The following is a 15,257-nucleotide window of genomic DNA, read 5'->3' as shown; positions in this document are numbered from 1 at the left end:
TCATGGAAACTTTCGTGGATGCAGACGTCTTTGTTTAGGGCTTGAAATGAATCTATGCTATAAATTCAATGGTCATAGATGATATGAGAATGCCGTATGTACAAAATAAAGCTACATTAATGTTGTACTGTTAAACAAGGTTGTTTAAAACAGAGTATTTTCTTTTCTAATGAAGCAGAGGGAAATGTCTCTGGCACCGCGCGGCTGTGAACAAAGCGTGTGACTGTCTCTCACCTACTTTTTCTCCCTCTTCTCTCCTATTTTTCCCTCTCCTGCCTCCCCCTCTCCTTCTGTCTGTCTGTCACTTTCTCCTCTCTCTCAGGCCCACATAAAGACCCCAGAGAAAACTTGCCTTTCGATGGAATAGAGAAAGAGGTGAGAGAGAGAAATCTTTTCAAATGCCGTTGATGTGTGACTCATAGTCTGTCAATCTGTCATTGTGGTCGAGATTGAGGAGTGTGTGTTCATGTAGATTTAGAGGGTGAAATCAGGGGAGTTAGTGCAGGTGGGAGAAGAATAAGATTATCTGTAATTAGCAGAGAGTTTCTGCCGTTGCGAACATTTGGGTGATTTTTCTTCCTCTTCTTCCACCTGCTGTGCATGTGTGATATAGGGCACATGCAGACGTAGGCACCCGAGCAGCGCTGTGTGGGTATTGATTTCCTTTGGTGGAGCTAATAAAGTAACCTTTTATCACAGCTCTTAACACCAGAGGCTGATTAATGACCAGGGATGTAGTTTGAGGCTGGAGGACGGGTGGGGGGTGGGGGTTTGTTGGACCAAGCAGGAGAGCTGAAGATGGGAAAGAAATGGATCGAGTTGGATACAGATGGACGGAGATAAAAGAGGGTCGAGCTAAATGATCTTATCTACGGGTCCATGTCGGACTCTGGGGATGGGGTTGTCATGTGAAGGGAGGTTAGATGGATAGGTAATGTAAAAGGTTCACTACAGATGTGATTACAGAAGAGGAGGGAAGAGAGGAAGATAGGTGAGAAAATGGTGAACGGTTTATCTAGAAGAAGCCAGTGCTCCATCGAATCTAATGGAGGCTGTATGTTTATATTTAATACACACAAGGAAGTTCTTACTAAGATTTACTGTATAAACGTTCATTTACAAATCGCCCAAAGGAAGTCACAAAAGGTTGATGACTTGTTGGTCACATGAGATCTTCTTCTCTCAATCTGTGTTAAAGATCCCCCAGCCGGGGATCAGTAGAGACGCGGGGAAATCGCCTTCCAGCCTGGGCTTGGCAGACTTTGACCTTCTGAGGGTGATCGGCAGAGGCAGCTACGCCAAGGTGCTGCTGGTGCAGCTGAAGAAGACGGAGCGCATCTACGCCATGAAGGTGGTGAAGAAGGAGCTGGTCAATGACGACGAGGTATACATGTTGATATATAGAAGTTAAAATGGCGCCTGTAGGTCAGTCTTTGTGTGCAGTTGGGATTTGAGGGACATTATATAGTTGATTTTCATGGAGTTAAAATCAGGGCTTGGCTCCGGTTGACGGTTTTATTTTGCAACCAGTAATATGAAACGGCGGCCTCAAACCTGTCATTCATGATCTCGCTTAGATTGTCTCTTTTGCCTCTCTCTGACACTGCAGGCGTCGACAAAGAAACAAAAACTGGTGAGGTATATAAAACAAACTCTAACAAATTGTTAACAAGACTGACTGAACATGGCAGACCGCCTTAACCTGAACCATGGATTTATTATGACTCAACTGATCCAAAGTGTAGATGTACAAGAGTCAACAAAATGACGTTTAAATATGATATTTATACAGGGGTGGACAAAGTAAACAACTTCATTACTTGTCAAAGTATAGATACTCCTGTTCAAATATTACTCAAGTACAAGTGAAAGTTGCTCAGTCAAATTAGTACTTGAGTTAAAGTACTGGTGTACCTGCTTCTGAAAGTACTTTTAAAAAAAATCTCAAAACATTGTTGTATTCTACAACACATGACTTCAGTCAGAAAACATGAGAGTACATTCTGCTACGTTATGTTTATTTAGAAAACATTTACATTTTTAAACTCACATGCTACAGATTTGCAGCTCCAAAAATAAGTTACTACAAGCACACACAACTTCATTTAAAATATTCATCTGGAATAAAACAAATGTTTAGCTACATACCTCGACATGTTTTCTCAGGTTGGATGGCAAATTTTTGTAGGCCTTGACGAAGTTTGTGCGCGATGAACAGAGCGAACATTTAAAACGATACAGATCATGCTTCATTGGGCTGAAGACATGGCCATGGGTGCTCAGGTGGAGAATCGTCAGCCTTCTCTGCCGTAGCCATCATTAGCATCACTGAATGAACTGCCTGATCTGATCGAGTGACGTTTGCTCAGCGTTTGCTCTACGTTCAACCATGGAGACGTGCGAGGCACAGGTACAGCAACACCACTTGGACAAACCACACGCAGAACTACACAAACATTGTCGTCTGGATTTTAGAAAAGAAAATTCATCAGCTGACTTCAGAGCAAAAGTATCGAGTAACAAGAACATTCATAGAAATGTAGTTGAGTCAAAAGTGCGATATATGTCTTTCAGATGTAGTGGAGTAAAAGTAAAACGTTTCCCCCCTAAAATAATACTCAAGTAAAGTACAGATACTCTTAAGAAATGTACTTAAGTACAGTACTCAGGAACATTTACCACTTACTCACAAGTGCCATGCTTAAATATTTACCTGCCGTCCATCGTGTTGAAAGAACTTTTGTCAGTTTTAATTACTGGAGAGGGACGAGTCCTCAGCCTTAGCCTTCTTTCAGTGTTGACAGCAGACTACGCAGCAGTGAAATAATGAGTTCACCTTCAGCCATTTATTTACTTTATAATTTCTATAACTTCTCATCTATCCACTGAGGAGCAAAGGCAGCTCACAGCGGTGAAAGCCATACATGCGCTCAGCACAGTAGAGTCTCTGATTATTGAATCAATTCAACAAGGCGCTCAAATGCATTCGATTAAAATAGCTATCAAACTCAATCCCTTGTAAGAATATATCATCTCCAAAACAAGAAATAATACCATGAACAAGTCTTTGAATTTTTCAGGGCTGTCAAGCAATTAAAAAAAACTTATTTCCTGTGCTTTGTGATTATTAATCTAAGTTATTGCATCATTTTATGTAAAGCATTGCCTTACAGGTAGACTTACTCAGTTTGCATTACCCTTCTTCTAGTATGTTATTTCTTATTTCACCATTTTCGTTGAACTTTTTTCTCCTTTTCACCCTTTTTAAGTCTTTATTCACACACTTCTGTAATCTGCTTACCTTGCTTGCAGTTCTTTTCCCCACACACACACCTACTCCTCTGCACACAGCAGCTTGCTCTGCCTCTTTCTGTCTCTCTCTCTCCCTCTATACGTGTGCTCTGTTGACTGCCTTCATCAGCAGTACGTTTATAAAGCAAACCCAAAAACTCAACTGGCATTTTAGAACAGCAGGTGAGCCACAAGCTTGTTGTTAATGACTTACCGTATCAGAACGATCAATACCAACGTGCTATTTTTTATCACATTCACATATGTACACTTTGCCCCTCTAAGTCAGTTCATACTGACAACCACACAACACCTCCTTCTATCGAGATGTGAGAAGGTTAGTTAATAGTGCAGTCATCAGTCTCCTGTCAGCCATGTATAATTAATACGATTAGCTCAGTCAATGGAAGCTGTTATTTATAGCGTAACGAACAAGTGTCTCAGGCCATTGAACATCCATCTTGTTTACCTCGTCTAAAACACTTTGAGTTAAGTTGACAGACCTCTTCCAAGCCATCAGTCTCTCTAAGAAGGTGCAGATAAACCATCATGTCATCAAAAATTGATCCTGACGTACACATGTAGCAGCACAGCCACAGGCGATGGGAGTAGTTAGCCTTGATTAGACGCACTTAGCGTGATTGACAAATTGACAAGCGGCTCTCGATCAATGGTGAAGTGTTCTGCTGTCCCTGCCCTGTCAGCGTGAGCAGCATCCGTGTCCAGACATATTATCACCGAGCCATCGATAGAGACCCGCTTCTGCTTCCACCGGCTCAGCCCTTTTCTTCTGCGGCTTGCCACCAAGCAGCGGCTTAATATGTACAGGATGGTCGATAAAGTACCATGCTTATTCAGCTTTTCTAAGTTCAAGGGTACCATGAAAGAATGATCTCTGATGTACTTTTGGGTGTGTTCTTGTGTGTTTCTCTTCCAGGACATTGATTGGGTCCAAACAGAAAAGCACGTTTTTGAGCAGGCCTCTAATCACCCCTTCCTGGTCGGACTCCACTCCTGTTTTCAGACAGAAAGCAGGTGAGAGCATCTTCCCTGTACATGTCCCACGGTCTCTACAGGGCCTGGGAAAGTCCTCAAAGAGTTTACAATAATGATCCTGTTGTGATGTCTTTTAAAATAATTGACAAGAAGCTGATTTACAAAATGTGTATTGGGGTCTTCTTAAAGGGCCAGTTTGCTGTTTTTCAACCTTAGTCCTGTCATGCTGTTACGGGGAGCTAATGCCATTATGGTAGGAAAAAAAACGTGGAAAACCTCCGCCAGACGACTTAAAACTCGTCATCTGGCGGAGGCCAGGGGGCTCGCTAAACTACACTTCCTCAATCTAGGATGCCCGCCTCCGATGTCATGTCTCGTTCAAAATCATCAGGTTTGAAAAGTAGACCTGAAGATTTTTTAGACGATCTATCGATATATTGTCGTCGTATTTCAGATTCTGTACCGCTCTGAGCCATTGCCTGAGAAAGTATTATTAGTATTACTAGTATTTCACTCCGTTCCTTTCAGAGGGAGGGGCGCAATGCATGCTGGGTGTTGTAGGAATGTAGAATGGGCGAAACCACGAGCTGTTTGTACAACTTTCTCCACAGCTATGACGCCAATTTCAAATATTATTGCTTCTATCGATTACAGAGAACACCAGCTTTGACTGGCAGTGGAAAACAGCATTGTTTTATGTATTCAACTTAAGAAAACGTAACATTTGTTTCTCTTTACAGACTGTTCTTTGTTATTGAATATGTGAACGGTGGAGATCTCATGTTCCACATGCAGAGGCAAAGAAAACTCCCAGAAGAACACGCCAGGTAGAGTCACTCTCTGTTCCACTGAAAGGGTTTACATGCACAATCATTTTCCACTTTTATTCTGTATATGGCAATAATATGATATCGATCACGGTCATTTTAACTGTATATTCTGTTTGGATATTCTAAATTAGACCTTATTCCCAGTGAAGCATTTTGCGAATGCCAATGAATCAAACCAATATGATGTAGTGTTTTTTTGTAGTCATGTGTCTTTACTTGAATACAAATTAATCTCTTCTTCAGATTCTACTCAGCAGAAATCAGTCTGGCGCTCAACTACCTCCATGAGCGGGGGATCATCTACAGAGATCTGAAGCTGGACAACGTGCTGCTGGACTCCGAGGGTCACATCAAACTTACAGACTACGGCATGTGCAAGGTGTGGTTTACGGTTTAATGTGTACGATGCACACTGAGAAGCTCATGATACCACAAAGCACCTGCAGAGCTGCATACGTGTCGGTTTACAGCTTTCTGTGATGTGTTTTTTTGCTTTACAGGAGGGCTTGAGACCAGGCGACACAACGAGCACTTTCTGTGGTACCCCCAATTACATCGCCCCCGAAATACTCAGAGGAGAGGATTACGGTGAGAATTAAAACACAAGCACGTAGCAGAAATGCTGACATTTTCTTTGCCATGATGCAGTTTATGAAGCAGTATTCAATAATGTCTGCGGTGCTGCTCTCAGTCCTGATTGTGAATGCTACTCTGATACAGCACCTGGGTTATCTGTATAATTTAAACCACCTTTTCTTTGATTAAATTAGTTGAAAAATAAGATTTAGGGGGGCGCAAAGCCATCACAAAATGTATTTATAACACCTGTTTTATCATGTAATTACAATTCAAAGTAGCTACTGCAATAAATAATAATTAAAAAATATGTATATAGAAGTATATATATGTATAAATATTGCTTCGGCATCCAAATTACTTTACATTTATGTGCAATTTCCCTGACATAAAACCCTGTGTGATTCTTTTCACTGCTTAATTTTCCTGACAAATCCTGAAGACATTTAATTCATCTGACATAATAACATAACACATGATTTAATCACACATATAATACTGCTTCGTCATGGGCCCTGCCTGCACATTCGGTGAGAATGATTGTGAGTTGGAGACTTCTTATTTAGAGTACAACAAAAACACAAGAAGTTAAAAAGCCTCTTGTGTGTATTTTACAGTGAATGAAAGAAACCTTAAAAAATGAAGCGTTTGTAGATCTGCTGTTTGTTTTGTGTTCTGATAGTGATGAAGTTACATTTTGGATCTGGTTCCTTGTTGCTAGGACACTGAAGGATTTCTTATGTAAACCTTTTGTTTCTTCTCACACTGTTTTTTTTTATCATGTTGTGGTGCTCGTCTCATTTTCAGGCTGTAGGTGCGGGTTTTGAACTTTAATTAGACGTCATTAAAATGTGAAGCATTTCTGTTTCTGATTAGAAACTTATCTTAGGTATGTTGCAATCATTTTAGGTCAACTTTAATAGTTATGACGAGGGATTTGTTACTGGTTGTGAATTTATTAAGATAAGATAGTCTAGTCTCTAGAAATTACCTTGTTACAACAGTTCAGAAAACAGTGATAAATAGTATATACAAATATATACAAAAATAATAGTAAGATAGTATCAGCAACAACATGAAGTAAAAGTAATAATAAAAAAATAACAATAATAATAATTAAATAAATATATAACTTATTTACACCCTTTTACTTGTATATGTAGATACTGTACATGTATTAACATTTTTGGTCCCTAATATTTATTTATACGATGCAGTTAAGCCTTGATGGTTTGCAGAGAAAAGTCGTCAGCAGTCAAAATTGTATTTGTAGTCAAAGGGTGAAAGCATGCAAAAACACTGGCATGATGGTGGGAGTAGTTGCTATAGTAACGCTAAAAACCGGGTATGCTTGGTTCAATTTTAAAGGAGTCATTTAAAATGTACGAGTTAATGGGAATTTTTAAAACATCATTGCTGTAAAGGTTCATGCATACCTTGTTTTGGTTGCTCTAATGATGACATCGAAAGGAAGCTTTGGAGCTGTCATTCTTTTTGTGCTGCTTTTTAAAGCATCCTTCCTCTGTCTTTGTGTCTATGTCTGTTTATCAGGATATGATTTGTTGAACACAGTTTTTATTTCATTAAGCATTTTATAGAATCATATTCACAATTTAGCCTGCTGTATGCATATATGCATATCTATGTGGTCTCTAGATAATTAACAGAATTAAACTTAAATTGAAAGCCGCCTTTCCGCTTGAAGTATCAGGTGTTATATTTAGAACAAAACAAATGTACAAATTGGAAGAAAGATGGATAATCAAAAATAGATGAATGAATATTAATAGGGAAAGGGGGGTCTAAGAAGGGGGTTGTATGTGAGTGTGTGTATGAGTGTGTACATGTGCACAAAGACATTGATGCATGTTTAAGAATGTGTTTAAGGATTCAGATCACTTTAATGTACTAGTAAAGCCATGTCAGGGCTCAAAATAACATGTTATTTTTTCTCTGTTTATAATGTATGTTCATTATTATTTGTAAAAGCTCCTTATATCCTCCATCAGTGCCTCCCAGTGTTACTCCCAGACATATGATTATTAACATGCCGTGTGTGTCTCCAGGGTTCAGTGTGGACTGGTGGGCGTTGGGCGTGCTGATGTTTGAAATGATGGCGGGCCGGTCGCCCTTTGATATTGTTGGAAGCTCCGACAACCCAGACCAGAACACAGAAGACTACCTCTTCCAAGGTAACACACACACATATACACACACAACTCAGGTCTATAACTGGAGGGAAAACCAGCTCAGTGGAAGCATGCAACACCTTTATATTGACACCTTTATAATGGCCGCCTCCCAGTACCAGGCACATGCCATCTGCTGCAGGGACGTGTGAATGCATGTGTTTTTGTCTGTAAATTCATCGTAAACACAGCTTAAGGACGTGTCAGGGTTTCAGGAATGTGTTAGATTGATGGGACTTAAAATGTTGCCGCTCGACAGACAAAGTCATATAACAGTAGAATGTGATGAAAAGGCGATTGACACGTGAACTGAAAGGCTTCTCTATGTATGTTCAACATCAGTATACCCGATAGCATTGCACTCATAACTGCACTACCATCATGTTGTCATTTTAGCCTCAGTAGGCTGTCTGTCTCACCCTCTCCTCCCCCCCTTTTTCTCTCACCTCCTGCAGTAATATTGGAAAAACAGATCAGGATCCCCCGCTCGTTGTCAGTCAAAGCTGCCAGCGTCCTCAAGGGATTCCTCAACAAGGTAAGAAAGGGTCAGACGGGTCTGGATCAATCTTTCACAGTGCTGGCTGCTGCTGGCCCCTGAGAGTGACATTATTATGGCTTCTGTTAGAGTCAACTGCCATCGCTCACTGTCTTTGCATTCACCTTTTCACCTATCCATAATATTTCTTACTTCTCCTCTCAACACAACCCCTCTCCTCTTTTTCACCTTTCTTGCAAATTCTCTCCTCTCTCACCTTCTCCACCTTTCTCCCCCGCCGTCTGACTTCCTGTCTCGTATCTTGCACCACCATTTCTCGCTGTCTCTCACCCTCCTCTCACCCTCACTCCCACAGGATCCCAAGGAGCGTCTAGGCTGCCATCCTCAGACTGGCTTTGCTGACATCATGGGCCATCCGTTCTTCCGAAATGTCGACTGGGACCTTGTGAGTCACTCACTTGTATTCTCTCCATGTTTCTGAGCCTCTCTCTCTCTCTGTCTGTCTTGCTTCTTGAGTTGCCTCGTTCATCTCAATTTCCATCACACTCTGAAATGATGGGAGTCATTGCATGCCGTGCCAAATAGGTCAAAATCAATCCATATATTGATTCTGCAGAGAAGGAAAAACAGAAAGCTGCTTAGATAGCAGAAGGTCAAATTTAAGTGCAGCAGTGTCATCCTCTCTGTGCTGCCCTGTGGGTGCAGAGGCTCTGTCAGAGCAGACGGTTATTAGCGATGGGATCATGAGATTACGGACAGACAGGTAGAAATATACCGGACAGGCAGGAGACTGACAACGGCAGAAATGGACAGACCAAGTAGGGAATAGAAAGGGCAAGAACTGCTGATGGTGTATAGTTTATTTTCTTTTAATTTGTCAGACAGAGATGTCTTTTCATTTTCACTTCACTTGCAACTTCCTGAAGGAGCATTTGGCCCATAGGAAGAAATAGATACAAGATGATAAAATACAATTTAAGCCGGAATAGGGTTCAAACAATGTGGGATTTTCATGGTCCAATAACTTGTAATCTCTTCAAATATCAGTGTATTAAAATATATGGTGGTGCAAGATTATTTTTATAAGTTAGAATGAGCCTAAAAGTGAATGACACAGAAGGTAAATAATCAAACTGTCAATTTTCTTACTATGGTTACCAGCATGCAGCCTGAGTAGAAAGAAGAGTACATGGAGGGAGCTGAATGTTGTAGCCTCGGGGGAAAACAACAGTTTTCTCTGGTTGACCTTTTCAAATCACAGAGTTGCATACGAGAATAAAGTGCTGAAATTTATTTTAGCACGCAAGAAAGTTCAAAACTAACTGAATGTATACATTTAATCTGTGTCCCAATTCAGGGGCTTCGTCCTTCAAAGGTCGTATTTCAAGGCAGATTACGTCACAGCACAGCTCCTTCATGCGGCCGACATATGTCTCCTCCTTTTAAGTTTCAGCTCTCACACACTGATGCCTGGTTGCTTTATGAAGCACCACAGTATTACTAAAATGACTCCCACTGAAAGTTCAACTAAGACTAAAAATATTCAGTTATTTATGAAGCTTCCTGTTCTCAGTTTCAGCGATGAGTAAAAGTTGTAATTCAAGAGTCAAGGACACTTCCTCTTGTGGGAATGCCAGAACCGTAAAATGACACTAATGTCTTAAAGATTTCTCTCTTGTGATAAGCTGTCAACACATGTCTCAATCAGCCTGTGAGGCTTGAATGACGAGTATGTGTAGATACGCAGCTAAATATTATTTTCCTTATCCATGAATCTGTTTTTTATTTTATTTAAAAGACTACGAGCTGTCTGGAAGATATTTTGTTAGGCATTAGAGGAGTGCGTGTGAACATTTTTATACATAAAATTTACCATCTTGATGATTTAGTATCATTCAAACCGAGGGGAAAAGGTATATGTAGTAGTGTCCTCCATCTTTTTAAATTATGAGTAGCTTTTTGGTTCAGTTCCAAATTAAAACCGCCTTATATAAAGAGGTTGACAAAAGTTCGTACACGTGTAAATGGTCAGACATGTTTCTCCTTTGGAAGACAGACAGACAGACAGACAGGCAGCGTGACCTTAACAAATGTGCAGACATGCACTGCTGGATAACATGACAGGCAGACAGACAGACAGACAGGGCAGCTCGCCAGGGATCTCCATGACCTCTTTTTCCCTGTTTGGTCTGGAGCAGGGACCCAGCAGTTGGTCAGAGTGTCTGGAGGGATCAGCTTACATCCCTCCCTCTCCCTCTCCCTCCGGCTCACAGTAAGCTGAAAGTTTGCCGTGCAGCGCACCCACTGGCCTGCAGGGGGAGCAGTTATTGGCATGTAGATGAGTAGTGTTACAGTTGAGAGACAGAAGAGGCTCAGAGAGTTACCTCTACAGGGTGAGGTATGTTTTCAAGTGTCACAAAGGTTTTAGTCACAGTTTTTTAATACTCAAGATTTCTCAGAGCAGATGCTGTTGGTCACTCAGCTGTTGTTTATGTATGGAGGCAAAAGAGACGTTTACGTTTGGATTTAAGTGTTCTTTCTGGTAAATCTCACATCAAAACTCCAAGTGTGCAACTTGCAGTTATTTCCTTTATCAAATAACTTGATTTTTTTCTCAATTAATATAATTTCTCAAAGGGAAAAATTACCATCACAGCTTGTGTAAGGTCCACAATCAAGGATATTCCATTGATTTTAATGAATGAAGGGAATATCAGAAAATAGGCATGTAACCAAACCCTGTTGCTTTTTGTTTTTTTGTCTCAGAAAAACACAAATAAAGCAATTTTCTTATTTTTGGGTAAAAGAACAGAAAAGGGTTCAAAGTACTCTATGAGTGCGTAGAAGTATATAGCTTATTTAGCTAATGATGTGCTAGTTTTAATTCATTTATAATCTGTGTAGGCACAACAATTGCATTGCTAATGAATATTAGAACATTAGAACAACACGACAACAACAACGTTGGCCTGATGTAGCTTCACTTTAATGATAAACAGACAGAATTTTGTTGGTTGAACAAAAACAGATAATGATGTCTCTGCAACACCTCTGACAACAAATCCAAACTTTCGAGAAGCTGTGACCAGCAATCGGTTGCCGGTTAGCATTACTCTTCAGTTTAAATGCTAAGAGTGATCCTGTGTGTTTTTAAATGTCAGTAAAGACTCGTAGTGTTGTTGTGTCTGATTCGTGTTCTGTTATTCCAGCTGGAGCAGAAGCAGGTGGTCCCTCCTTTCAAGCCCAACATCTCAGGGGAATTCGGGCTGGATAACTTTGACGCCCAGTTCACCAACGAGCCCATCCAGCTCACGCCTGATGATGAGTGAGTTTTCCATCTTATTGTCTTACTTTTAATCCTATTATAATAAATATATAATTTATATTTTCAATGAATTTATGGCTCTTAAAAGTGACCAATATTCTGTTCATTGTAGTGATGTGGTGAAGAAGATCGACCAGTCTGAGTTTGAAGGCTTCGAGTACATAAACCCACTCCTGATGTCAGCCGAGGAGTGTGTGTGAGGGGACGCAGCTCCTGCGCTCACACACACACATCCCACACACACATACACACACTCTCTCTCTCATGCACGTGTTACGTGGCGTCTCAGTGTCTTCAAGCTGCATGGTTACGAGACAACCTGACGACATCAACCTTCTGTTTGAGGGCCGCACATGCACAGTAGAACGCTTATTTGCCAAAACCAGACTCACACTCAGCCATTTATAACCACTTGCCCTTAAGCCTACCTTCTTTCTTAATTATTTTTATATCATGTAAATCTGCACTGATATCAATCTTCTCATCGGGGCCTCTTTATCGGTAGCCAACGAGGCTACGAAGTTCTTCCAAGGTTGCTGTACACGGGGGGCAGGGCGGGTGGAGACACGGCCCCCGACAGATGAACTGAACATCCCCTCCTTCCAGCCGGTGGGGTGTTTTCATTGCATATTTTATTTGTATATATATATGAATCTACTATGAGGATAAATGTTAGACAAGGCCTTTTTAGCTTCAAGCCACAGTCGGACAAAAACTGACAACTTAATCATCATAAAGTCATTTTGAATTTGGCTTTGTGGCGACATCACTTCTGTAGAGGAGAGAAGAATCATAACACTAGCCTTTAAAAAAACAAAAAGATAAAAATCAATATATTTTTCTCATTTTTTTTTTATTTAACAACATAGCAGTCATTATATATGTTGTTCTGAGTGTTGAAATGTCCAGCCTGAACAGAACCAAAAAGGCTCAGGCTTTGTTGTTGTTTATTGAATACAAAACATCTGGAAACCAGAAGGTGTCTGCTTCTCCCAGAATGAAGGAACGTGAACGGCAGCAGCATCCAGGCGACACTAATAATGAGGTCAAACTCCCAAACTGTGAATGAAAGAGCTCGCTATGCAGGGAAACGGGCTGGAAGAGTAGCACACATTACCTGAACGCTGGAGCACAGGTTGCTGTGCAGACCATCCATGAAAAATACATTCACACAGGACCAAAAATAAACATTTTCTGAGCGATGTCTTGCTGGTACGAATAAAAAGGTACAGTGAACATGAGGAGGATGTGCTGTCCTAAGTCATAGAATTTATATATTCAGATTTCTGCTCATTTTTAATACTATGCCTTTCTGAAACATACGGTCTGTTTTCTTTTTTTGTACTTTCTTCATTCCATGTATGTCTTTTGTTGTAAATCAAAACACTAAGTGATTGTTTCAACGAGAGTTCGGTCAGAAGTCCAAAGCCATGACGGCGGAAGCGGTGCAGTTTGAGCCTAAAATGTGGCTGTAAAACTGTGAACTGTGTCTGCTGCGCTCCATTTTTACCACATGAAAAACAATGGTTCGTTTTCTGAATGAGGTGTTTAGTTAAAGTGCTTTAAAGCATGTAAAGACTTTGTAGAGCGTCTCCTCCCCCCCGACTGTATCGACACTAAGTGATGGTGCATGAACCTCCACTCTACTTGGATACACACATGGTGACCAGAGGAACACATTCATCTGTTACACATTACTTTTGTTCCATTGTTACTTTTTTTTTGTGAATCAGATTCAATTTTGAATTTTTTTTTATCACTGCATTGATTCCAAAATGTTACTGGATGAACCCAGTGGAAACACTACTTGTTGTATTTGTTGTGTTTTGGGGGGTTGACCACCCAGAGGACTCTGCTGACCTTTGTTGTTAGTGTGCAAAGAAGAAACACAGACAGTAAAATAAACATTTTATTTCTCTCCTTGTGGTAATATGTGCTTGTGTCGGTGTGCGTCTTTCACTGTACTTGTTATGAGCAGTGCTTATCAATCTATAATAACAGATGTATGAGGTCGATGTCATAAATGACCCTGATGTCTTCGGGGTTAATCAGAGTTAAACTTCAGGCTTTGATTATTGGATGGGAAAAACACAGTATACACTGAGGGCTTTTAAAAGATGAGTTCATGTGAAAGCAGGAAATGTCTAATGAAAACTGATACTGAATTGCATTATGGGAAATGTTGGGATCTATTACTTATAGCTCCTGCTACTCCATTTTTCACCAATTTTCATATTAACATCTGTCTCTTGCAAGTTCTGAAACAATGTGCAAGTGCAGTATTGCATTGCCAAAGTACCCATTTGATATTAGAATAAAAAGCTTATCATATTATGCTGGTGGAAAATTGACTCACTTTCAGTATTTTTTTTTCATGAGAAAGTGGTTCATTTCCATTCATAGCGGGCGAACACTAAGAAGGAAATCCTTTTATGGAAATGATGTGAGTGAATTCAAACCTCACACCTTATAACTCAAATGGAAATTTGGAGTGCATTAACTATTTAAAAAGGGAAAATACATGGGGTTGTACGTTTTGACATTATAGTGAAATTATGTGCTAAAAAAATAACCTTTCGTAGTTTGAAAAAAAAACTTGCAATGTGGTGGAGTTGTTTTACAGATTCAGTCAGCCTCTACAAAAACGGTTATTCTTTAAATAAATAACAGACATTTACATGTTCTAGGACAGTGGTTCTCAACTGGTCTAGCCTCAGAAGCCGCCATCACCTCTTTAATAACAAATCGCGACCCAAATTTCAGATTTTTTTTAACCACTTAAATATATTTAATGAAAAAAAACGATGTCAACATCACAAAAGACAACAGTGTAATAGTGTAAACGGTGTGCATAAGAAAAATAAGGGAAATATTCTCTTTACTTATATATGCTTAAAACTGCAACATAAATGCAACCACTGGGCTCATCAAGTTTCAAGAATGTAACTGTAGCTGGGATGACCCAATCGGTGGATACATAGTTTGAATCAACTACGCAACTACAGCAGGCACGTCAAAGGAAACCTATGTCCTTCAAAATAAAAGCGCAGCATCGACTTTTGCCACAACTGTCCCCCCCCCCCCACACTCACTCACTCCCACATGGACAAAAACCACCAAATAGCATATAACAAATATCTTGTCAACAACTAATTGATTTTCAATATGTTTTTTCCCCACGTCTCTTTATTGGCTTCACACAGGAATGAGTAATAACACAATTTACAGTAGTCTTGACAGTGTTCCGAGGTTATGAATTGCAACTCCCCCTCTGGCCTGTTCCAATCCTCCTAAACTCCTCTACCACCCTACCAGTTGTTTCCCACTCCACTTGGATTTGCAATATGTTTAATCATAATTTTAAAAAAGTATTATAACTATATACTAAAACTATTTCTCTGCATAATATGATGTCAACTCTAAAGGTCGTTAGCAGAAACTTAGCTGACTTTTAGGTGAGCTGAGAGACCTTTTTCCAATTACTCTGACACCACAAGCGTGCAGGTTACAGGTTTGCTGTGGTAATGGCTGATAAATGAGAAGATTACAAAAAA

General features: G+C 40.1%; 1 protein-coding gene across 1 annotated transcript in view; it reads left to right on the top strand.

The window, feature by feature from the left end:
- Window positions 1-13,622, top strand: part of prkci (protein kinase C, iota) — a 31,485-nt gene extending 17,863 nt beyond the window's left edge. Inside the window, exons 8-18 of the mRNA XM_069684826.1 lie at window positions 323-375; window positions 1,199-1,384; window positions 4,229-4,326; window positions 5,028-5,114; window positions 5,361-5,496; window positions 5,618-5,705; window positions 7,760-7,885; window positions 8,338-8,417; window positions 8,734-8,823; window positions 11,588-11,703; window positions 11,816-13,622. Coding sequence (XP_069540927.1) covers window positions 323-375; window positions 1,199-1,384; window positions 4,229-4,326; window positions 5,028-5,114; window positions 5,361-5,496; window positions 5,618-5,705; window positions 7,760-7,885; window positions 8,338-8,417; window positions 8,734-8,823; window positions 11,588-11,703; window positions 11,816-11,903 — 1,148 coding nt within the window. The 3' untranslated portion in view covers window positions 11,904-13,622. The remainder of the gene's footprint in view (window positions 1-322; window positions 376-1,198; window positions 1,385-4,228; window positions 4,327-5,027; window positions 5,115-5,360; window positions 5,497-5,617; window positions 5,706-7,759; window positions 7,886-8,337; window positions 8,418-8,733; window positions 8,824-11,587; window positions 11,704-11,815) is intronic.
- The last annotated feature ends 1,635 nt before the right edge of the window (window positions 13,623-15,257 follow it).

The sequence above is a fragment of the Semicossyphus pulcher genome, unplaced genomic scaffold (assembly GCF_022749685.1).
Source record: "Semicossyphus pulcher isolate SPU_LCO1_2020_fin unplaced genomic scaffold, fSemPul1.0.p SCAF_7, whole genome shotgun sequence".
Lineage (NCBI taxonomy): Eukaryota > Metazoa > Chordata > Actinopteri > Labriformes > Labridae > Semicossyphus > Semicossyphus pulcher.
This window is presented reverse-complemented; position numbering and strand designations above follow the sequence as displayed.